This window comes from Salvelinus sp. IW2-2015, linkage group LG4q.1:29 (assembly GCF_002910315.2).
Source record: "Salvelinus sp. IW2-2015 linkage group LG4q.1:29, ASM291031v2, whole genome shotgun sequence".
NCBI lineage: Eukaryota > Metazoa > Chordata > Actinopteri > Salmoniformes > Salmonidae > Salvelinus > Salvelinus sp. IW2-2015.
The window spans coordinates 30700830-30724984 of NC_036842.1; the positions used below are offsets into that span (position 1 = coordinate 30700830).

The following is a 24155-nucleotide window of genomic DNA, read 5'->3' on the forward strand; positions in this document are numbered from 1 at the left end:
AAATAACTTAAAATGCTAATTAATTTATATTAAACCAAATAATTATGCAGACTCATTGACCCACATTTTGAGTGATAAAGTTAAAACCACAGTTTTTGTTAAAATACAAATGCAATCAAGCCAAAATATCAAAGGAGAATTTTAGCATATGCAGCTTTATTCTGTAGCCAGCCAGCCCCTCTAAACAGGGAAGAACATATAGGCCCACTATATGCCTGTATATTATCTTCAGCCAGCCCAGCTAAGCAATTGGGTAGGGGGAGGTGGGAGGGAGGCATGGAAGTGGCAGGGGAGGATGAGGTGGGAGGAGAGGGTGGGAGGGGAGGCATGGGAGGTGGCTAGGGGAGGGATGGAGGAGGAGGGGAGGGATGGAGTGGGAGGGGAGGTGGGAGGGGAGGTGGGAAGGAGGAGGGTGGAGGGGAGGCATGGAGGTGGGAGGGGAGGTGGAGGTGGGAGGCAGGAGATGGAGAGAGGTGGGAGGCATTGGAGGTGGGAGGGAGGGTGTCAGCTAAATAGATGTGGAGGTGGGAAGGAGAGCGGTGGTGAAGGTGGAGGCTATAGTTGCTGTGGGGATTAGGGTGCGCAGGGGGGGACGGCGGAGGCATGGACAGTGGGAGGGGAGGGTGTGAGGCAAGGTGAGGACGCAAGTGAGATGGTGAAGCGGAGAGGGGAGGCGTGGATTCAGGTGTGAGGAGAGTAGCGAAGGTTATTGGACTTAGGAGGCCTCAGCGACAGGTGGAGGAGAGGGTTGGGTGAGGTGGGAGGGGACGGGTGGAAGGGAGGGCCATGGAACGATGTGAGAGGGGCAATGGCATATGGGGAGGGTGCAGAGGTGGAGGCATGGATGATGGGAGAGACATTATGGGCCATGGGGGTGGAGGCATGGAGGATGGAGGGGAGGGTGAGGGGAGGCAAGGAGATGCGGAGGAGGAGGGCAGGCGTGGAGGTGGGAGGGTGGGAGGGAGGGGAAGCATGGCAGTGGGAGAGAGGTGGGGTGGACGGCCTAGGAGGTGGCAGGGGAGGGTGGGTGGGAGGGAGGGAGGGGAAGGCATGGAGGTGGAGAGGAGGGTGGAGGGGGAGGGGAGGCATGGAGGTGGGAGGGAGGCATGGCAGAAAGCCCTCTGGTATAGATGATCTGTTGGCACGGTGACATGAACATCAGTAATGGAGGAGGAACACAGTGGAGTGCTATTATAATAACCCATTGGGATAGTAAACACATTGTAATAATAATCATTTGGTGGGTACTTATATTTTTCCTGCTTCACATGTGGAAATGTTTTTTTATATGTCAACTCCCCCTGAGACACCCTTGGATAGTGGGGTCACGGCCAGGATCAGCCACTATCAGCGGTGACACTGGAGCAATTACGGTTAAGTGCCTTGCTCAAGGGCACGCCAACAGATTTTTTTACTCAAACTCGAACCAGTGACCTTTCGGTTACTGGCTCAGCGCTCTATCCACTAGGCTACCTGCCACCCAAACATATCATAAACATACCATAGTAGTACTGTAGTAGTAACTGTATACAGTATATTACTGTGGTTGTAACTAGTAGTAATAACAAGCAGCAGTATATATATATATATATTATTATGGTTGTATCTAGTAGTAACAGAACCCTGCTGCTTGTTATTTTTTCACAGGAATCTATCAAAGAAGTATCAACCGAAGAAGAACTCAAGAGAAGAGGAGGAGAACAAGTGAGTTTGGCACCCAGACGCAACCACAAAGTTACTTAAATCACAGTTATATACTGTATTACATTTGGATTGTTAGTTATAACGCTATTTCCTCTCATTTGGTAGCTAATGAAGTAGGCCTAATGTTTCTCCCAACATCTGAGCATCTTATAGCACCCTAGATAAGATGCTGTGTCAGGCCCCTCTACATCGCCGCCTTCTCTGACATCACTTCCTTTGACATGTGACCTGTCAGATACACGTCATGCCGGGCCTTCCTGTCAACGCTGAACGAGCTGAACGACTACGCAGGACAGCACGAGGTCATTGCTGAGAACCTGACCTCTCAGATCATCACTGAACTCTCACGGTACCTCACAGAGCTCAAGGCAGAGAGGAAATCGGTGAGAACACATACACTTCCTGTTTGTATTCTGATCCATCTACTGTTTGTGTGCGCTATATATTTTATATCTATATCCATCCATCCATCTTTCTGGTCTGTTTCTCAGTATTCTGTCTGTTTATATCTCTGTGTATGTTGTTCCCTCTCTCTGTCTCGCTCTGTCTTTACATCTATTGTTCTCTCCTACACTTCTTACCCTTAAACATACAGTTTACTTTATAGACAGTACAACTAGGCTGTAGCCAGAAACCAGGCACACTTGCCCACAGGAAAGAGAGAGAGAGCAAGGCCCATCCTCTCCGTGTGCCCTGTCCTATCCTCTCTACACAGATGTCATAGCTGAGGAAATATAGATATGCAGCCAACCGCACAAAGACATGCCACTGGGCCAACACGACTCTATGCTTGCGTCTCAAATGACACCCTATTCCCTAGGACTGTGGTCAAAAGTACTGCACTATATAGGGAATATGGTGCCATTTGGGATGCGGCCTATGACTCCTTTATATGGAACAGATCATAGACTTCCCTATCATATCTTATCATTAAGAGTTTATTTTTCTCTTATAAACCACCTGGCAAAGATGCATGGAACATACAGTATATTTAAACTCTGAACTCACGTTTGTCAGAAAAGCCATCACAACCTCTCATGTCACGGAAGCTCAGCGAGGGGAATCCATCGTAGAAAACTGCAAAGAGCAGGTTGTCAGTGGCTGACATGACCTTTCAGACTGACCTCTCTAAGCATTTGTCTACACACCACACAGTCAAGAACGAGCAGCAACACTGTATGTCCTCCCTCCTTACCTTTAAAAGACCACGGCAGGAAGACAGGAAACACTAACGGATTATTTTCCTCTTAAAGCTCATTTAGAACAACAAAGAGGGCAGGGGGGATTTCCAGTGAGCTCTAACTGTCTCTGGGTTTGTTTGAAGAAGAATCCTCAGGCCCTCGGGGTTTTCCCTGGTCTGTTGGCTCTGGTTTGATCCAGCCTGGCTTGGCCTGGTTCTGGCCCCGGGTCTGGGTCTCTGTCTGTCTAGTGTCTTGTGTTTGGCACTGCTTCCAGAGGATTGGCCCTCATTCATTAGAATGTTCCCCCTCAGACTATCTGCAAGATGCTACTGTGACCTGCGCGCGCGCACACACACACACACACACACACACACACACACACACACACACACACACACACACACACACACACACACACACACACACACACACACACACACACACACATGATATCCATTCACTCCGTTCCAGCCATTATTATGAGCTGTCCTCTCGGCAGCCTCCACCATACGTGTTAAGAGAAGGAATCAAGAGATGCTAGAACAAGGAGTAACCAGCGATAAAATAACCAGTGATAAAATAACCAGTGATAAAATAACCAGTGATAAAATAACCAGTGATAAAATAACCAGTGATACAATAACCAGTGATACAATAACCAGTGATACAATAACCAGTAATACAATAACCAGTGATACAATAACCAGTGCTAAAAAAAAACATTGGAACTACTGTTGCTCGTTACCCGACACATCCCATTCCTTCCTGACGGATTCTATGGTACCAGTTATGTTGACGTAGATCTGTCCACAAGAGATTATATCAGCTCTATACCAACAAATTCCCTTCATCCAGAGATAGTAGGCTCTCTGTTAAGCAACATTAAAGTGGCTTTTCCTTCCCTCACTCAATTCCATAGCTTTTGTCAGTTTATTGGTTTTGGAGGACAGTTAATGAGTTTTATCTGTATGATGGTGATGACTGACCCTGTGTTCTCCTATTCATCTATAGTCCGTCTATGTTACTGTCACATATCACTATCACATAGATCCCTCTATTATGGAACCAAATCGTGTCAGTCTTTGACTGGTTCATTGGCACACAGAGACAATGTCTGGCGCTCGGTTTTGGCTCTGTTTGTTCAATGTTGTTACAGTTCGTTGTTGGTCTACTAGAGTACTACACGATAAGAATGCTACAAGCATGTGGATTTTGTGGTTTTTTCTTGTGCTTCCAGGAGAAGTTGTCAGCCTGATGGGCAGTAACCTGGTGGTCAGCCTGATGGGCAGTGACCTGGTGGTCAGCCTGATGGGCAGTGACCTGGTGGTCAGCCTGATGGGCAGTGACCTGGTGATCAGCCTGATGGGCAGTGACCTGGTGGTCAGCCTGATGGGCAGTGACCTGGTGGTCAGCCTGATGGGCAGTGACCTGGTGGTCAACCTGATGGGCAGTGACCTGGTGGTCAGCCTGATGGGCAGTGACATGGTGGTCAGCCTGATGGGCTGTAACCTGGTGGTCAGCCTGATGGGCTGTAACCTGGTGGTCAGCCTGATGGGCTGTAACCTGGTGGTCAGCCTGATGGGCTGTGACCTGGTGGTCAGCCTGACAGGCTGTAACCTGATGCTCAGTGTGTCACTCTGTCTAGCAGCCAACATCCTTGTCGTTGTCATGCCAAACACAGCAGAAAGAGACTGGCACAGCCTGTTGTGCAGTGCACCTGTGTTGTGACTGTGTTGTTGAATATTGTACTGTACAGCATGTCAGTGCATGTCGATAATATGCGAAGCTCGAGAGCTACACATGCTCATTCATAATTTCAGATTCTATCTGTGTCTGTTACTAGTTTGCTTGTAGTAACAGTACTGGCTATATAAAACATCTGAAGAAACAGGTGGCCTTGTTCAGAGAGACCCTGTATGCTAAGCGTTTGGCCCAAAGTAAGTAGCCTATTATTTATACTGCACGGTTATTTATTCAGCTGGGAGAGAACAGGAATACGTTCTGCCTCTCTTCAATCAATCAATCAATCAATCAATCAATCAATCAAATGTATTTATGAAGCCCTTTCTACATCAGCTGATATCTCAAAGTGCTATACAGATAACCAGCCTAAAACCCCAAACAGCAAGCAATGCAGGTGTAGAAGCATGGTGGCTAAGAAACACTCCCTAGAAAGGCAGGAACCTAGGAAGAAACCTAGAGAGGAACCAGGCCTTGAGGGGTGGCCAGTCCTCTTCTGGCTGTGCCGGGTGGAGATTATAACAGAACATGGCCAAGATGTTCAAACGTTCATAGATGATCAGCAGGGTCAGATAATAATAATCACAGTGGTTGTAGAGAGTGCAACAGGTCAGCACCTCAGGAGTAAATGTCAGTTGGCTTTTCATAGCTGATCATTCAGATTTAGAGACAGCAGGTCTCTTGTAGTGTTTTGCACACATGTAATCATTAACACACACCTTCATAGTCATAAACACTAGTCATCAGTATCTAGCATAGTCATTTGTTTTGCAATTGAAAGATCTGCAGACAGACAGGATCGTCAAGTTCCTGTCTATGACTGTCCCTCCTGGGAGGCTTACAGGAGCCTACTGGCCTTTCATTGGGACAGGACAGAACAGGTTAATCTGTCTACAGTACAGAAGGAGAGGAGCAATAATTGAATGGCTGAGGCTATGAATACAGAGTTTTCGCCCCTGCCCTCCAGAAACGTATTTGTCAAATGTAAGGATCCGAATCACGTTCTGCGCGTGTGTTATTAACACACATTCACGTTTCTCTCTTTACTCACCCTCTTCTGAACCCTCAACCAATATGATCGATATGATGATGTAGCCTATGTCTGTCTCTGACGCATATTTCTGAACAGCTGCAATTCAAACGAACGTTCCAAAAATATAAATGAAGAGCCGGCTACAACTTTCTCTGTCTGTTGGAATGGATATTGCTGTAGCACAAGCAAGACGCAGTCTTCACATTGCATTGGGGCAAAACAATTAGCGCTTTGTGTGATGATGTAATCTTTATAGTTATGCTGCCATATAGTCAGGAGTCAATGTTTTCAATGATGATGGAAAAATAACATGAAATTGCTATTGACTTCCTGCCTGTGTCTTGCTTGTGTGATATGCTGTGTAGGCTACATAGCTGGCCTAAATAGCTGCATATATCACCCCTCCTGGAAAAACATTAAATTGCTTGACAACCTGTTTGTGTCATGCTTATGTTTGCAATAGCCTACTGTTACAGCAGACAAATAAATATGTTTGTTCGAACTGTTTTGTGTACAAGTGGCAGCGGAGTGACTGAGCACTGAGAAGCAGCTGAAAGGAGGTAGGCTAGTGGATCCTGCATGCATAGAAATCTCTGTATTTTCTGCAACAGCAAGTCAGGTTCCAGACAATCCTGAACCGCAGTCACTTCGTAAATGAATACGCTCCATTAATTCCACAGTTATGGAGCTTGTTTTGTATTGTAACCTCCCTCCCTCTTCCCCTTCCTCAACCGCTCCCATTTCTCCCTGGTTGAACCCTCGGTAAGCTCAGCTCTGGGGGGCAAGGAAGGAGGGCAGGAAGGGAGCAGAAGGAGGAAGAGGCGGATCAGGGTCGAGGTCTCCTGTTGTCTCCTCAGCCCAGATAGACCCAGACCCCATTCATAAATGACGGTTTCTCACTGTAACTCTACACTGACTGAAGTGGCCCTCGATGAGCTAAACATGAGGGGTAGTGTTTCACTTTGTTTTCATAGCATGTGATGTGTCTGTGCAGACACACTGGTGGATGAATTGTGGGTCTTTATATCAGTCAGTCAGAGTTAGTGTGTCTTTGCTAAGGTTGCATAACCTAGCTGCACTTGGGTCGCTAATTCTCCAGACCTGACTGTGAAAAATGTGCACCTGCGCACTGATTAAATAGCAGAGAGACACACACAGAGATCCACAGAGTAGCTCAGTGTGGAAGAAGAAAGTGTTCTCGTGTGTCTCCCTGAGAGCTAGTAAAAACATGGAACGCCTCTGAAATATCAAATGGACACCACAGACCATTTCACTGGAGAGAGAACAATGTAAGACAAAGAGAACATTGAAGAACAGTTTGTCTTTTTCTGACCTCTGCACTACCGTGTCATAATAGGGAACTACAGTGGCAAGAAAAAGTATGTGAACCCTTTGGAAATACCTGGATTTCTGATCTGATATTCATCTAGGTCACAACAATAGACACAGTCTGCTTAAACTAATAACACACAAACAATTATACATTTTCATGTCTTTATTGAACTCACCGTGTAAACATTCACAGTGCAGGGTGGGAAAAGTGAACCCTTGGATTTAATAACTGGTTGACCCTCCTTTGGCAGCAATAACCTCAACCAAACGTTTTCTGTAGTTGCGGATCAGACCTGCACAACGGTCAGGAAGAATGTTGGACCATTCCTCTTTACAAAATTGTTTCAGTTCAGCAATATTCTTGGGATGAACAACTCTCTTGCTGTCATGCCACAGCATCTCAATCGGGTTGAGGTCAGGACTCTGACTGGGCCACCCCAGAAGGCGTATTTTCTTCTGTTGAGCTTCAATTGGCGGACAGCCTAACATTCTCCTGCAAAATGTCTTGATAAACTTGGGAATACATTTTTCCGTCGATGATAGCAAGCTGTCCAGGTCCTGAGGCAGCAAAGCAGCCCCAACCCATGATGCTCCCTCCACCATACTTTACATTTTGGATGAGGTTTTGATGTTGGTGTGTTGTGCATTTTTTTCTCCACACATAGTGTTGTGTGTTCCTTCCAAACAACTACACAGTAGTTTCATCTGTCCACAGAATATTTTGCCAGTAGCACTGTGGAACATCCAGGTGCAGTTTTGGAAATTTCAGTGCAGCAATGTTTTTGTTGGACAGCAGTCGCTTCTTCTGTGGTGTCCTCCCATGAACACCATTCTTGTTTAGTGTTTTCTGTATCGTAGACTGGTCCACAGAGATGTTAGCATGTTCCAGAGATTTCTGTAAATCTTTAGCTGACACTCTAGGATTCTTCTTAACCTCATTGAGCATTCTGCACTGTGCTCTTGCAGTCATCTTTGCAGGACGGCCACTCCTAGGGAGAGTAGCAACAGTGCTGAACTTTCTCCATTTATAGACAATTTGTCTTACCGTGGCCTGATGAACATCAAGGCTTTTAGAGATACTTTTGTAAACCTTTCCAGGTTTATGCAAGTCAACAATTATTAATCTTAGGTCTTCTGAGATCTCTTTGTTCGAGGCGTGGTTCACATCAGGCAATGCTTCTAGTGAATAGCAAAGAAGAAAAACATTTTCTTTTAGGGCAGCGCAGCTCTAACCAACATCTCCAATCTCGTCTCATTGACTGGACTGCAGGTTAGCTGACTCCAATTAGCTTTTGGAGAAGTCATTAGCCTAGGGGTTCACATACTTTTTACAACCCGTTTAAATTATATATTAAATATAGACAAGAAAAATATAATAATTTGTGTGTTTATTAGTTTAAGCGTACTGTGTTTGTCTATTGTTGTGACTTAGATGAATATCAGATCAAATTTTATGACCAATTTATGCAGAAATCCTGGTAATTCCAAAGGGTTCACATACTTTTTCTTGACACTCTATATCAGTCTGTTTGGGAGTTGTTTTTCTCATACTCACCGTGTGCACCAACAGCACCATATACATGTATCTTGAGTCGGCCTCTACACAGAGCTGGAGCACGGTTCTCTCTGGACGGGCCAGGGCAAGGAGAGGGAGGGAGGCCAGGGTGGAGAGAGAGAGAATACCCCTCTGATCCTCTTGCCCGGTCCGTCTATTCTTCTCCAGTCCCACAGCTCCTACCATAATACACATCTCTCAGATAGGATGATGATTGGACTAATGAGTCTGGCGTGGTGTGTGTGTGTGCGCGCGCTTGTGTACATGTGAGAGAGAACCAAGGAGTGTGTGTGAGAGAAAGAGAGGACATGTAGTCGTTTCGTGTCACGGGAGAGTCAGAGTGCAAAGCCTGGAAGCAAACTAATCTAACTTGTGACGGTTTCAAGGCTCTATACTGTGTTGTGGTTTTGCGCTCTTCACAGCCACATTCATTGGTCATGCTTGGCTGGTGGCTATGGTACCTGGAGCCAATCCATCCAGCCAGAGCAGGGTCATGTTAGGCTATCTCTATATAATGGTTCACTAGTCTGTTCTCTACTGTACCAGGCGCATAGTGGGCAGGCATGGACAATGACTTTGTCTGGGATAAGAAAACATGTGTCCAAGTAAAGGGCTGCCAACTGAACCTGGCATCACAAGACAAATTATTTCAAAATCTCTTCTACCTGACTGTGACTCAACCCATTTTTTTTTAACATTACCCCAAATCATTACTCCCTGGTAGCCCCAAGCCCTGGCAGTCACGTGTTGCTGTTCTGAGGAGGTGAGGAGAGGTGTCACGATCGTCTTGCTGAGAGAGAGTGGACCAAGGCGCAGCGTGTGCAAAATACATTCTCTTTTATTTTAGAGAAAAGGAAAAAACACGCAACGAACACTTTAACAAACTGAAACCAAAACAACAAACGTGAAGCTAAAGACGTAAGTGCACACACAAGCTACAAACGTACAACATAGACAATTACCCACATTAACCTAGTGCCTATGGCTGTCTTAAATATGGCTCCCAATCAGAGACAATTAATGACATCTGTCTCTGATTGAGAACCATTCAGGCAACCATAGACACAGCTAGACACCTACACTAAACACAAACCCATCTACTCTACTTAACCCCCTAAACCATACAACCACCCTAGACAATACAAAAACACATACATTCCCCATGTCACACCCTGACCTAACTAAAATATTAAAGGAAACAAAGAATACTAAGGCCAGGGCGTGACAAGAGGGGAAAGAGGGAGGTAGGAGAGGGCTTTGTTGGGGAGATCAAAGTGGTGTTTCCTTAACTATACGGGCTGGATGGACCTGGGCCAAGAGGATCGCTGCTGCAGCAGCCTAGTCCAGAAATGTAAATATGGACAGATAGACACTGTCTGTAGACCATGTTGCCCATACAGATGCCAATATAGTCTATGTTCTCACCAGAATACCTGCAGCATACCACCCTGCATTCCACTGCTGGCTTGCCTCTGAAGCTAAGCAGGGTTGGTCTTGGTCAGTCCCTGAATGGGAGACCAGATGCTGCTGGAAGTGATGTTGGACAGCCAGTAGGAGACACTCTTTCCTCTGTTCTGAAAAAAAAATATCCCAATGCCCCAGGGCAGTGATTGGTGACATTGCCCTGTGTAGGGTGCTGTCTTTTGGATGGGATGTTAAACTGGTGTCCTGACTCTCTGTGGTCATTAAAGATTCCATGGTACTTATCATAAGAGTAGGGGTGTTAACCCCAGTGTCCTGGCTAAATTCCCAATCTGGCCCTCATACCATCATGGCCAGCAAATCATCCCCAGCTTCCAATAGGCTCATTAATCTCCTCTTCCCTGTAACTATTCCCCAGGTTGTTGTTGTAACTGAGAATGTGTTCTCAGTCAACTTATCTGGTAAAATAACGTAAATATATATATATATATATAGAGTACCAGTCAAAAGTTTGGACACACCTACAGTACTCATTCAAGGGTTTTTCTTAATTTTTTACTATTTTCTACATTGTAGAATAATAGTGAAGACATCAAAACTGTGGAATAACACATATGGATTCATGTAGTAACCAAAAAAGTGTTAAACAAATCAAAATATATTTTATATTTGAGATTCTTCAAAGTAGCCACCTTTTACCTTGATGGCAGCTTTGCACACTTTTGGCATTCTCTCAACCAGCTTCACCTGGAATGCTTTTCCAACAGTCTTGAAGGAGTTCCCACATATGCTGAGCCCTTGTTGGCTGCTTTTCCTTCACTCTGCGGTCCAACTCATCCCAAACCATCTCAATTGGGTTGAGGTTGGGTGATTGTGGATGTCAGGTCATCTGATGCAGCACTCCATCACTCTCCTTGGTCAAATAACCCTTACAGAGCCTGGAGGTGTGTTGCGTCATTGTCCTGTTGAAAAACAAATGATAGTCCCACTAAGCGCAAACCAGATGGGATGGCGTATCGCTGCAGAATGCTGTGGTAGCCATGCTGGTAAAGTGTGCCTTGAATTGTAAATAAATCACAGACAGTGTCACCAGCAAAGCACCATCACACCACCTCCTCCAAGCTTCACGGTGGAAACCACACCTCCGGAGATCATCCGTTTACCTACTGTTTCTCACAAAGACATGGCTTTTGGAACCAGAATTCTCAAATTTGGACTCATCAGACCAAAGGACAGATTTCCACCAGTCTAATGTCAATTTCTCGTGTTTCTTGGCCCAAGCAAGTCTCTTCTTCTTATTGGTGTCTTTTAGTAGTGGTTTCTTTGCAGCAATTCGACCATGAAGGCCTGATTCCTGTCTCCTCTGAACAGTTGATGTTGAGATGTCTGTTACTTGAACTATGTGAAGCATTTATTTGGGCTGCAATTTCTGAGGCTGGTAACTCTAATGAACTTATCCTCTGCAGCAGAGGTAACTCTGGGTCTTCTTTTCCTGTGGCGGTCCTCGTAAGAGCCAGGTTTTTGCGACTGCACTTGAAGAAACGTTCAAAGTTCTTGACATTTTCCTGATTGACTGACTTTCATTTCTTAAAGTAATGATGGACTGTCATTTGTCTTTGCTTATTTAAGCTGTTCTTGCAATAATATGGACTTGGTCTTTTACCTAATAGGGATTTCTTCTGTATACCACCTTTACCTTGTCACAACACAACTGATTGGCTGAAACACATTAAGAAGGAAAGAAATTCCACAAATTAACTTTAAACACCTGTTAATTGAGATGAATTCCAGGTAACTACCTCATGAAGCTGGTTGAGAGAATGCCAAGAGTGTGCAACACTGTCATCAAGGCAAAGGGTGGCTACTTTGAAGAATTTTAAATATAAAATATATTTTGATTTGTTTAACACTTTTTTGGTTACTACATGATTCCATATGTGTTATTTCATAGTTTTGATGTCTTCACTATTATTCTACAATGTAGAAAATAGTCAAATTAAAGAAAAACCCTTGAATGAGTACTGTAGGTGTGTCCAAACTTTTGACAGATACTGTATATTTCTACTGCAGATGGGTCTGAATCAGAAACACTGGGCAGACTCTCTTTGTTTTAGAGTGAATAGCATCATATGGTGCCCATGCCTCGTAAAGCTGCCCGAGTTCAAATCATACACTTAGAAAACTCCTACAGTACTGTATGCTTAGATATTCCACCACAGCCCTGTCTACTACTGTACTGGAACATTGGATATTCTTTATAGCAGCTTGTTTGGGGAGCAATGTTTGTGTCTCAGTGTCTGCGTCCCAAATGGAACCCTATTCTCTATATAGTGGAACAATGTCGTTTGTTTATCTTTTATGGACGTCTTCCCCCTAACACACTGTCTCAGTTGCCTCTGCTCTTGCAAACTTCCCTCTGAAATGTTGTCATGGAGAAGAAAATATTTGCTTGACGGAGAGAGTTTGACAGTAACAATGATGTCACTTGTTCCGGTCTTCTCTGTGTCTTGTGAAATGACTTGCCACCTGCCTCTCTCTGTGCGGTGACCTGGAGAGGTAAATATTCTTCTTTACTGTCAGTTATGATTGGCTTACAAACCTGTGATCTTTTAAAGGGGAGTTCCCTTTGGCGCTCACCCTTTAGTATGTTTCAGTTGTAGAGCTGAGACACTTGACTACGCCACTGGACTCTCCAATGCATTTTTTGTGGCTTACATCAATCAATCAATCAAATGTATTTATAAAGCCCTTTTTACATCATTGCCGATCATTCAGAGTTAGAGACAGCAGGTGTGGTAGAGGGAGTCCGAGAGAGGGAGTCCGAGAGAGGGAGTCCGAGAGAGGGAGTCCGAGAGAGGGAGTCCGAGGGAGGGAGTCCGAGAGAGGGAGTCCGAGAGAGGGAGTCCGAGAGAGGGAGTCCGAGNGTCCGAGAGAGGGAGTCCGAGGGAGGGAGTCCGAGAGAGGGAGTCCGAGAGAGGGAGTCCGAGAGAGGGAGTCCGAGGGAGGGAGTCCGAGGGAGGGAGTCCGAGGGAGGGAGTCCGAGAGAGGGAGTCCGAGAGAGGGAGTCCGAGAGAGGGAGTCCGAGAGAGGGAGGGAGAGATATCACGTCACTGACTCAACCCACTCAAGTGACGCACCCCTCTTAGGGACGGCATGGAAGAGCACAAGTAAGCCAGTGACTCAGCCCCTGTAATAGGGTTAGAGGCAGAGAATCCCAGTGGAGAGAGGGGAACCGGCCAGGCAGAGACAGAAAGTGTGGTTCGCCGCTCCAGTGCTTTTCCGTTCAGCTTCACACCCCTGGGCCAGACTCCACTCAATCATAGGACCTACTGAAGGGATGAGTCTTCAATAAAGACTTAAAGGTCGAGACCGAGTCTGCGTCTCTCACATGGATAGGCAGACCATTCCATAAACCTGGAGCTCTATAGGAGAAAGCCCTGTCTCCAGCTGTTTGCTGAGAAATTCTAGGGACAGTAAGGAGGCCTGCGTCTTGTGACTGTAGCGTACATGTAGGTATGTACGGCAGGACCAAATCGGAAAAAGATAGGTAGGAGCAAGCCCATGTAATGCTTTGTAGGTTATCAGTAAAACCTGAACCTGAAACTGAAGTTTATTTAGTGCTTCATCCTGGGTAGCCGGAATGTATAGGATTGCAGTAGTCTAATCTAGAAGTGACAAAAGCATGGATACATTTTTCTGCATAATTTTTGGACAGAAAGTTCCCGATTTTTGCAATGTTACGAAGATGGAAAAAAGGTGTCCTTGAAATATTCTTGATATGTTCGTCAAAAGAGAGATCAGGGTCCAGAGTAATGCCGGGGTCCTTCACAGTTTAATTTAAGACGACTGTACAACCATCAAGATTAATTGTCAGATCCAACAGAAGATGTCTTTGTTTCTTGGGACCTAGAACTAGCATCTCTGTTTTGTCTGAGTTTAAAAGTAAAATATTTGCCACCATCCACTTCCTTATGTTTGAAACACTGGTTTCCAGGGAGGGCAATTTTGAGTTCTGTGTATCGTCCGCATAGCAGTGAACGTTAATATTATGTTTCCGAATGACATCACCAAGAGGTAAAATATATAGTGAAAACAATAGTGGTCCTAAAACGGAACCTCGAGGAACACCGAAATGTACAGTTGATTTGTCAGAAGACAAACCATCCACAGAACAAACTGATATCTTTCTGACAGATAAGATCTAAACCAGGCCAGAACTTGTCCGTGTAGACCAATTTGGGTTTCCAATCTCTCCAAAAGAATGTGGTGATCGATGGTATCAAAAGCAGCACTAAGGTCTAGGAGCACGAGGACAGATCCAGAGCCTTGGTCTCATGCCATTAAAAGGTAATTTACCAGCTTCACGAGTGCAGTCTCAGTGCTATGATGGGGTCTAAAACCAGACTTTCGTATACATTGTTTTTCTTCAGGAAGGCAGTGAGTTGCAGCGCAACAGCTTTTTTTTCAATTGAGAGGAATGGGAGATTCGATATAGGCCGATTTCTGGGTCAAGATTTGGCTTTTTCTAGAGAGGCTTTATTACTGCCACTTTTAGTGAGTTTGGTACACATCCGGTGGATAGGGAGCCGTTTATTATGTTCAACATAGGAGGGCCAAGCACAGGAAGCTGGTCTTTCAGTAGTTTAGTTGGAATAGGGTCCGGTATGCAACTTGAAGTTTTAGAGGCCAAGACTATTTTCATAAATGTGTCAAGGGATATAGTATTAAAAAACTTGAGTGTAAAAAACTTGAGTGTCTCCCTTGATCCTTCATCCTGGCAGTGTTGTGCAGACTCAGGACAACTGAGCTTTGGAGGAATACGCAGATTTAAAGAGGAGTCCATAATTTGCTTTCTAATGATCATGATCTTTTTGTCAAAGAAGTTAATGAATTTATCACTGCTGAAGTGAAAGCCATCCTGTCCTGGGTAATGCTGCTTTTTAGTTAGCTTTGCCACAGTATCAAAAATACATTTTGGATTGTTCTTATTCTCCTCAATTAAGTTGGAAAAATAGGATGACCGAGCAGCAGTGAGGGCTCTTTGATACTGCACGGTACTGTCTTTCCAAGCTAGTCGGAAGACTTCCAGTTTGGTGTAGTGCCATTTCCGTTCCAATTTTCTGGAAGCTTGCTTCAGGGCTATGGTATTTTCTGTATACCAGGGTGCTAATTTCTTATGACAAATGGTTTTTGTTTTTAGGGGTGCGACTGCATCTAGGGTATTACGCAAGGTTACATTTTGTTCCCCAGTTAGGTGGTAGAGTGTCACCCCCTTTGAAGAGGGGGGATGACCGCGGCAGCTTTCCAATCTTTGGGAATCTCAGACGATACGAAAGAGAGGTTGAAGAGGCTAGTAATAGGGGTTGCAACAATTTCGGCAGATAATTTTAGATAGAGAGGTTCCAGATTGTCTAGCCCGGCTGATTTGTAGGGGTCAAGATTTTGCAGCTCTTTCAGAACATCAGCTATCTGGATTTGGGTGAAGGAGAAATGGTGGGGGCTTTGGCGGGTTGCTGTGGAGGGTGCCGGGCAGTTGACCGGGGTAGGGGTAGCCAGGTGGAAAGCATGGCCAGCTGTAGAGAAATGCTTATTGAAATTCTCAATTATAGCGGATTTATCGCTGGTGACAGTGTTTCCTAGCCTCAGAGCAGTGGGCAGCTGGGAGGAGGTGCTCTTATTCTCCATGGACTTTACAGTGTCCCTGAACTTTTTTGAGTTTGTACTACAGGATGCAAATTTCTGTTTGAAAAAGCTAGGCTTAGCTTTCCTAACTGCCTGTGTATATTTGTTCCTAACTTCCCTGAAAAGTTGCATATCACGGGGGCTATTCGATGCTAATGCAGAACGCCACAGGATGTTTTTGTGCTGGTCAAGGGCAGACAGGTCTGGAGTGAACCAAGGACTATATCTATTCCTAGTTCTACATTTTTTGAATGGGGTATCCTTATTTAAGATGGGAAGGCACTTTTAAAGAATAGCCAGGCATCATCTACTGACGGGATGAGGTCAATGTCATTCCAGGATACCCCTGCCAGGTCGATTAGAAAGGCCTGCTCGCAGAAGTGTTTTAGGGAGCYTTTGACAGTGATGAGGGGTGGTCGTTTGGTCGCAGACCCATTATGGATGCAGGCAATGAGGCATTGATCGCTGAGATCTTGATTGAAAACAGCAGAGGTGTATTTGGAGTGCGAGTTAGTTAGGATGACATCTATGAGGGTGCCCGTGTTTACGGATTTGGAGTTGTACCTGGTAGGRTCATTGATAATTTGTGTGAGATTGAGGGCATCAAGCTTAGATTGTAGGATGGCCGGGGTGTTAAGCATGTCCCAGTTTAGGTAACCTAGTAGCACGAGCTCAGAAGATAGATGGGGGGCAATCAATTCACATATGGTGTCGAGGGCACAGCTGGGGGCAGAGGGAGGTCTATAGCAAGCGGCAACAGTGAGAGACTTGTTTCTGGAAAGGTGAATTTTTAGAAGTAGAAACTTGAATTGTTTGGGTACAGACTTGGATAGTAATACAGAACTCTGCAGGCTATTTTTGCAGTAGATTGTAACACCGCCCCCTTTGGCAGTTCTATCTTGGTGGAAAATGTTATACTTAGCGATGGAGATCTCAGGGTTTTTGGTGGTTTTCCTAAGCCAGGATTCAGACACGGCTACGACATCCGGGTTGGCAGAGTGTGCTAAAGCAGTGAGTAAAACAAACTTAGGGAGTAGGCTTCTAATGTTAACATGCATGAAACCAAGGCTTTTACGGTTACCGAAGTCAACAAATGAGAGCACCTGGGGAGTGGGGCTAGGCACTGCAGGACCTGGATTAACCTCTACATCACCAGAGGAACAGAGGAGACGTAGGTTAAGGGTACGGCTAAATGCTATACGAACTGGCCGTCTAGCACGTTTGGAACAGAGAGTAAAAGGAGCAGGTTTCTGGGCTCGATAGCATAGATTCAAGGCATAGTGTACAGACAAAGGTAAGGTAGGATGTGAGTACATTGGAGGTAAACCTAGGCATTGAGTAATGATGAGAGAGATATAGTCTCTAGAGACTTTTAAACCAGGTGATGTCATCGTATATGTAGGAGGTGGAACAACATGGTTGGTTAAGGCATATTGAGTAGGGCTAGAGGCTCTACAGTGAAATAAGACAGTAATCACTAACCAGGACAGTAATGGACGAGGCATATTGATATTAGAGAGAGGCATGCGTAGCCAAGTGAACATATGGGTCCAGTGAGTGGTTGGGCTGACTGGGGACACGGCGATTCAGACAGTTAGCAGGCCGATGCTAACAAGCTAACAGTTAGTAGGCCGGGGCTAAACAAGCTAGCAGTTAGCAGACCGGGGAAGGCAAGCTAGCAGTTAGCAAACCAGGGCAGACAAGCTAGCAGTTAGCAGACCGGGGCAGGCAAGCTAGCAGTTAGCAAACCAGGGCAGACAAGCTAGCAGTTAGCAGACCGGGGCAGGCAAGCTAGCAGTTAGCAGACCGGGGTTAGCAAGTTAGCCTTTGGGGGACGTCGCGATAGGGGGGAAGTCTGTTTTTGCCTCTTCGTGCGGTGACGTCGATAGACCAGTCGTGGAATTAGTAGGGTTCCAGGTAGCTCTAGGTAACTAGCAGGCCTAGTAGGTTAGCAGAATGGGCCTTCAGCGGGCGTCACGCCTGAAGGGCCTGTTGGAGTCCTCGGGCAGATTATGTCGGTATTCCAGTCGTAGCGGATCGGCGGGGTTCCGTGCTCCGTACCGGCAGTAGAAGGGGTCCGGATATTGTAGCCCAGGAGTGGGCTTCAGTGGTAGCACAGGAGCCCTGGCCGGGCTAGCTACAGGCTAATTGGTGCTTGCTCCGGGATGGAAACGCTAGCCAGGAGTGGTCACCCGGGATTGTGGTTAGCTAGTTGCGAAGATCCAGATGAAAATGTTCAGAGTTTGCGGTAGGAATCCGGGGATATGGAGAGAAATAGGTCCGTTATGCTCTGGTTTGAGTCACGTTGTTCGAACTGGCGAGAGCTTTCCGAGCTAAAGGTTAGCTGATGACCAGTAACAGTGGTTTGCTAACTGATAGCTGGTAGGTAGTTAGCTGGCTAGCTTCAGTTGAGGGATTCCAGATCCGAAGTAAATAGAAATACTTTAGAAAAAAGCAGATCCACGCCACATTGGGTGAGGCGGGTTGCAGGAGAGTATTTAGAAGTTGAGGTTTAAGAAAATATTTTTAAAAAGATATGCGAAGAAAAAGATGTAAAAAGATATATACAAGGGACACGACAGGACAAAGATGTCTGACTGCTACGCCATCTTGGATAATCGCAATAATGACAGGAATGGAGGTCTTTATTCCAGTGAGATTGAAAAGGCGAACACCGCCATGTTTATTTTTCCCAACCTAGATCGAGGCACAGACATGGTCTCAATGGGGATAGCTGAGCTGACTACACTGACTGTGCTAACAGCCTGCTGCCTGGTCTGCACCCTATCTCATTGTGGAGCTAGAGAAGATAGAGCCCTGTCTATGTTCATAGATAAGATGAGAGCATCCCTCCAGCTAGGATGGAGTCCGTCACTCCTCAGCAGGCCAGGCTTGGTCCAGAAAGGGGGACAATTATTTACAAATTCTATCTTTTGGGAGGGGCAGAAAACAGTTTTCAACCAGCGATTGAGTTGTGAGACTCTGCTGTAGAGCTGATCACTCCCCCTAATTGGGAGGGGGCCAGAGACAATTACTCGATGCCGACACATCTTTCTAGCTGATTTACTCGCTGAACCTATGTTGCGCTTGGTGACCTCTGACTGTTTCATTCTAACATCGTTGGTGGCGATGTGGATGACAATATCCCTATACTCTCTACACTCGCTAGTTTTAGCCTAAGCCAGCACCATCTTCAGATTAGCCTTAACATCGGTAGCCCTGCCCCCTGGTAAACAATGTATGCTCGCTGGATGATTATTTTTAAGTCTAATACTATGGGTTATGGAGTCGCCAATGACTAGGGTGTTCAATTTTTCAGAGCTAATGGTGGGAGACTTCGGTGTCTCAGACCCCGTAACGGGTGGAGGAGAGACCAGAGAAGACTTGGACTCTGACTCGTTGCTTAATGGGGAGATCCGGTTGAAGTTTCTGTCGGCTGAATGAGCGACACCGGTTGAGCATGCCGACAGCATTTCCCCCCAGAAGCCATGGCAAAATTGTCCTGCTGCAGGGACTGTGCGAGGGGATTTATACTACTATCTGTACTTATTGGTGGGACAGATGCTGTTTCATCCTTTCCTACACTGAAATTACCATTGGCTAACGATTGCGTCTGAAGCTGGGATTGCAGCACAGCTATCCTCGCCGTAAGGCGATCGTTCTCCTGTATATTATGAGTACAGCGACTGCAATTAGAAGGCATAATGTTAATGATACTACTTAGCTTCGGCTGGTGGAGGTCCTGTTGAACCATGTTCAGATAAAGCGTCCTGGGTGAAAAAGTTAAATGAAAAAAGTTGAAAGAGGGAAAAAGATATATATATAAAACGGTAATTAAAAAGTAAAAACTGTAAAGTTGGCAGGTAGCAAAGAAACGTTAGCAACAAACCTCACAGCAGCACGTAAACAAGTCTACAAGTTGTGACCGGCTCCAGGGTGGGCCTTTCCCTTTACGAGCTGAAGGAATTCCCCTAAAACAGTTTGAGGACTTCCCCATTTGACTCGGCTTCCCCAAAGATAGTCGTGGTTTCCCCAGTAAGACAAGGACGTGAGAAGTGACATTTCCAAGGTACTGTCTAAACCCAGTTCAGTCATATAACCTAGACCAGGGTTTCCCAAACTCAGTCCTTGGGACCCCAAGGGGTGCACGTTTTGGTTTTTGCCCTAGCACTACACAGCTGATTCAAATAATCAAGTAATCACCAAGCTTTGATCATTTGAATAAGCTGTGTAGTGTTCGGGCAAAAACCAAAACATGCACCCCTTGGGGTCCTGAGATCTGAGTTTGGGAAAAGTTGTCCTAGACATTTGCTCTAAATAATAAATTGGGTAGAAGTTAACTCCTTGTTGTTCTTCTCGTGTGTGTATGTGTGTGTGTGTGCGTGCATGTATGCCGGCCGGCGTGTGTGTGCAGAATACAAGAGTTACTGACGGGCCATTTAGATTAGAAGCATTGATACGCCACTGAAATACAAGCGCTGGGCTTTTCATTCTCTATAATAGTCTGTGTCTTTTATTGAACGCCTGGGGAAGACATCGATATTCCACACAGCTACTGAGGTTGAGACCAGCATAGACTGGTGCTTGCTGGGCATAGCTCTCTTTCTTTCATTTCATTGATATCAACTGCTTCAATGAAATGTTCTACAATGTTTTATAATAGGAGTGATACAATCATAATTAGGCCTTTATAACAAACCATGTTCTGTCCGTTTATGTATCTTTTGACATGTTCAGAGACAATCCAGGGAAGACTGCAGAGAAACGTGTTCTGCCTTTTGGCCAAGTTGGGCTCCCATTCCTTCTCTCACTCCCTCTCTCATTAATTCCCTGGAGGGGGGAAGGCCAAGTGCGGCCTGTTAGAAAAACACCCAGCGTGTTTACTGAGCATGCCCAGACCGACAGCTGCCATGTCCTCTCTGTGCAATATGCCACGCTTGGCAAGGCTGGCACTGGCAGCCATCTTAGAATCTCTCTGTCGTTCAGTCACTATCTGTGTCTGTCTGGAATCTCTAGATCCTTCCAGTCACTATCTGTGTCTGTCTGGTAGCTCTAGGTCTTTTGGCATCTCTCTCTCTCTCTCTCTCTCTCTCTCTCTCTCTCTCTCTCTCTCTCTCTCTCTCTCTCTCTCTCTCTCTCTCGCTCTCTCGCTCTCTCGCTCTCTCGCTCTCTCGCTCTCTCGCTCTCTCGCTCTCTCGCTCTCTCTCTCTGCTCTTCATCTAAGTCACAACAATAGACAAACAGTGTGCCTTAACTAATGACACAGAAATTATTGTATGTTTCTTGTCTATATTGAATACATAATTTAAACATTCACCATGTAGGTTGGAAAAAGTATGTGAACCCCTAGGTTAATGACTTCTCCAAAAGCTAATTGGAGTGAGTAGTCAGCTAACCTGGAGTCCAATCAATGAGACGAGTTTCGAGATGTTGGTTAGAGCTGCCTTGCTCTATAAAAAACACTCACAAAATGTGAGTTTGCTATTCACATGAAGCATTGCCTGATGTGAACCATGTCTCGAACAAAAGAGATCTCAGAAGACCTAAGATTAAGAATTGTTGACATGCATAAAGCTGGAAAGGGTTACAAAAGTATCTCTAAAAGCCTTGATGTTCATCAGTCCACGGTAAGACAAATTGTCTATAAATGGAGAATGTTCAGCACTGTTGCTACTCTCCCTAGGAGTGACCGTCCTGCAAAGATAACTTAAGAAGAATCCTAGAGTGTCAGCTAAAGATTTACAGAAATCTCTGGAACATGCTAACATCTCGTCTACGATACAGAAAACACTATACAAGAATGGTGTTCATGGGAGGACACCACAGAAGAAGCGTCTGCTGTCCAACAAAAACATTGCTGCACTGAAATTTCCAAAACTGCACCTGGATGTTCCACAGTGCTACTGGCAAAATATTCTGTGGACAGATGAAACTACTGTGTAGTTGTTTGGAAGGAACACACACCATGTGTGGAGAAAAAAAGGCACAGCACACCAACATCAAAACCTCATCCCAACTGTAAAATATGGTGGAGGGAGCATCATGGTTTGGGGCTGCTTTGCTGCCTCAGGACCTGGACAGCTTGCTATCATCGACGGAAAAATGAATTCCCAAGTTTATCAAGACATTTTGCAGGAGAATGTTAGGCTATCTGTCCGCCAATTGAAGCTCAACAGAAGTTGGGTGATTCAACAGGACAACGACCCAAAACACAGAAGTAAATCAACAACAGAATGGCTTCCACAGAAGAAAATACGCCTTCTGGAGTGGCCCAGTCAGAGTCCTGACCTCAACCTGATTGAGATGCTGTGGCATGACCTCAAGAGATAGCTTCACAAAAGACATCCCAAGAATATTGCTGAACTGAAACAGTTTTGTAAAGAGGAATGGTCCAAAATTCCTCCTGACCGTTGTGCAGGTCTGATCCGCAACTACAGAAAACGTTTGGTTGAGGTTATTGCTGCCAAAGGAGGGTCAACCAGTTATTAAATCCAAGGGTTCACATAATTTTCCCACCCTGCACTGTGAATGTTTACACGGTGTGTTCAATAGAGACATGAAAACGTAGAATTGTTTTTGTGTTATTAGTTTAAGCGGATTGTGTTTGTCTATTGTTGTGATCTAGATGAAGATCAGATCAAATTTTATGACCAATTTATGCAGAAATCCAGGTATTTCCAAAGGGTTCACATACTTTTTCTTGCCACTGTATATGTTGGTCATGCCTCAGTACACCCGTGTAACATTTGGGGGAAATTAAGATGGGTGTCCTGTCCCCAGGCAGGGTAACCATCAGCAGCTTCTCTCACCTTCCTGTAATATGTCACTAGTGTCAGGACACATGACTCTGAGGTACTACACTCTAACCAATCAACCAGCTTCTGTTCTGCTCATGGACATAATGCATCGCTTTCACACAGACATGTAACGCTCCTCTACACCAATGATGAAGGTCATTGTGACTGAAACGCCATCATCTTTTCAATCTAATAAAGGGCAGTAATATAATCTCCATCTGTAGGTGCAGAAAGGTGCAGAAAGTTGTAATCTCCATCTGTTTTGGGACAATCCTTTTGATGATGAATGGACAGGTCATTTTGAAGTCACAGGCTGTAGCTGTGCACCTGTGATCTAGTGCTTTTTGCCAATTGGTCTGTCACTGTAATCAAATCTGTGCCATCTACTGAGATGAAGTACAAACGTCTACTGAGATGAAGTACAAACGTCTACTGAGATGAAGTACAAACGTCTACTGAGATGAAGTACAAACGTCTACTGCAGGGATCATCAACTAGATTCAGCCGCGGGCCAATTTTCTTCTTGAGCGGATGGTCATGGGGCTGGAAAATAATACAAAATAATTTGGAGACTGCAAATTGACCGAAAGAAGCCCAAACAGATATAATATTTGACATAAACAATCATTTCAAACCATGTTTACATTTGTATAAGATTCTGTCTCTATTACGCGTGGGAATACTTGGGAACAGATTTCCAAAATGTAAATCACTTGGAGCTGATTTTCTGGTGTTTTTACAGTCTTTTATGTACAACAATGAAAATTCCGCCAGTTAGGGAAGCCTGGTCTTCTGTATTAGCCCTAGGTCTGGAACATGGTGAGGCTAACCTGCATCTCACAGTGTAGCTGCTTTTAATCAGTATGTGTGGCGGGCTTCATGTTGTAACCATAATCTCCTGGTGTGTCACAGCATGAATCATACATCCAACAGAAACATCAGTCACCCGTCATCTCGTCTGCCTTCCATCTCTTTCATCAAGAAAAAACTCATAATTTCTCTCCTTCAATTTGTTTTATCACTATATTTCTTTACCCCCAACACGCCCACTGCTCTTGTAGATATGATTTATGAGCAAACGTTGTGATAACTTTTTTCTCTTTCTCCATCAGCACTTCCATGATGGACGTAAAGCGCAGCAACAGATTGAGAGCTTGTGGAAACAGCTGGAGTCGGTAAGTACTGTATAGAGTAGTATTACTGAGTATGTAGTACTACTATAATACTATTACAGCCCAGTAGTCATAGTACTACTACAGTTATGACAGCCCAGTAGTCATAGTACTACTACAGTTATGACAGCCCCGTAGTCATAGTACTACTACAGTTATGGCAGCCCAGTAGTCATAGTACTACTACAGTTATGACAGCCCCGTAGTCATAGTACTACTACAGTTATGACAGCCCAGTAGTCATAGTACTACTACAGTTATGACAGCCCAGTAGTCATAGTACTACTACAGTATGCGCCGCAGTATGTGAGTACATACTACATGTTTGACAGCCCGTAGTCATAGCTACTACAGTTATGACCGCCAGTAGTCATTAGTACTACTACAGTTATGACAGCCAGTAGTCGATAGTACTACTACAGTTTATGACAGCCCAGTAGTCATTAGCTACTACTACAGTTATGACAGGCCCCGTAGTCATAGTACTACTACAGTTTGCAGCCCTCATAGTCATAGTATACTACAGTTAATGAAGCG

The 24155-nt window shown here is 45.0% G+C and overlaps 1 protein-coding gene across 1 annotated transcript in view; it reads left to right on the top strand.

Moving 5' to 3' along the window:
* Positions 1-24155, top strand: part of LOC111961806 (formin-binding protein 1-like) — a 111237-nt gene that overhangs the window by 44668 nt on the left and 42414 nt on the right. The window contains 3 exon segments of the mRNA XM_070442808.1: positions 1648-1704; positions 1940-2087; positions 23559-23621. Coding sequence (XP_070298909.1) covers positions 1648-1704; positions 1940-2087; positions 23559-23621 — 268 coding nt within the window.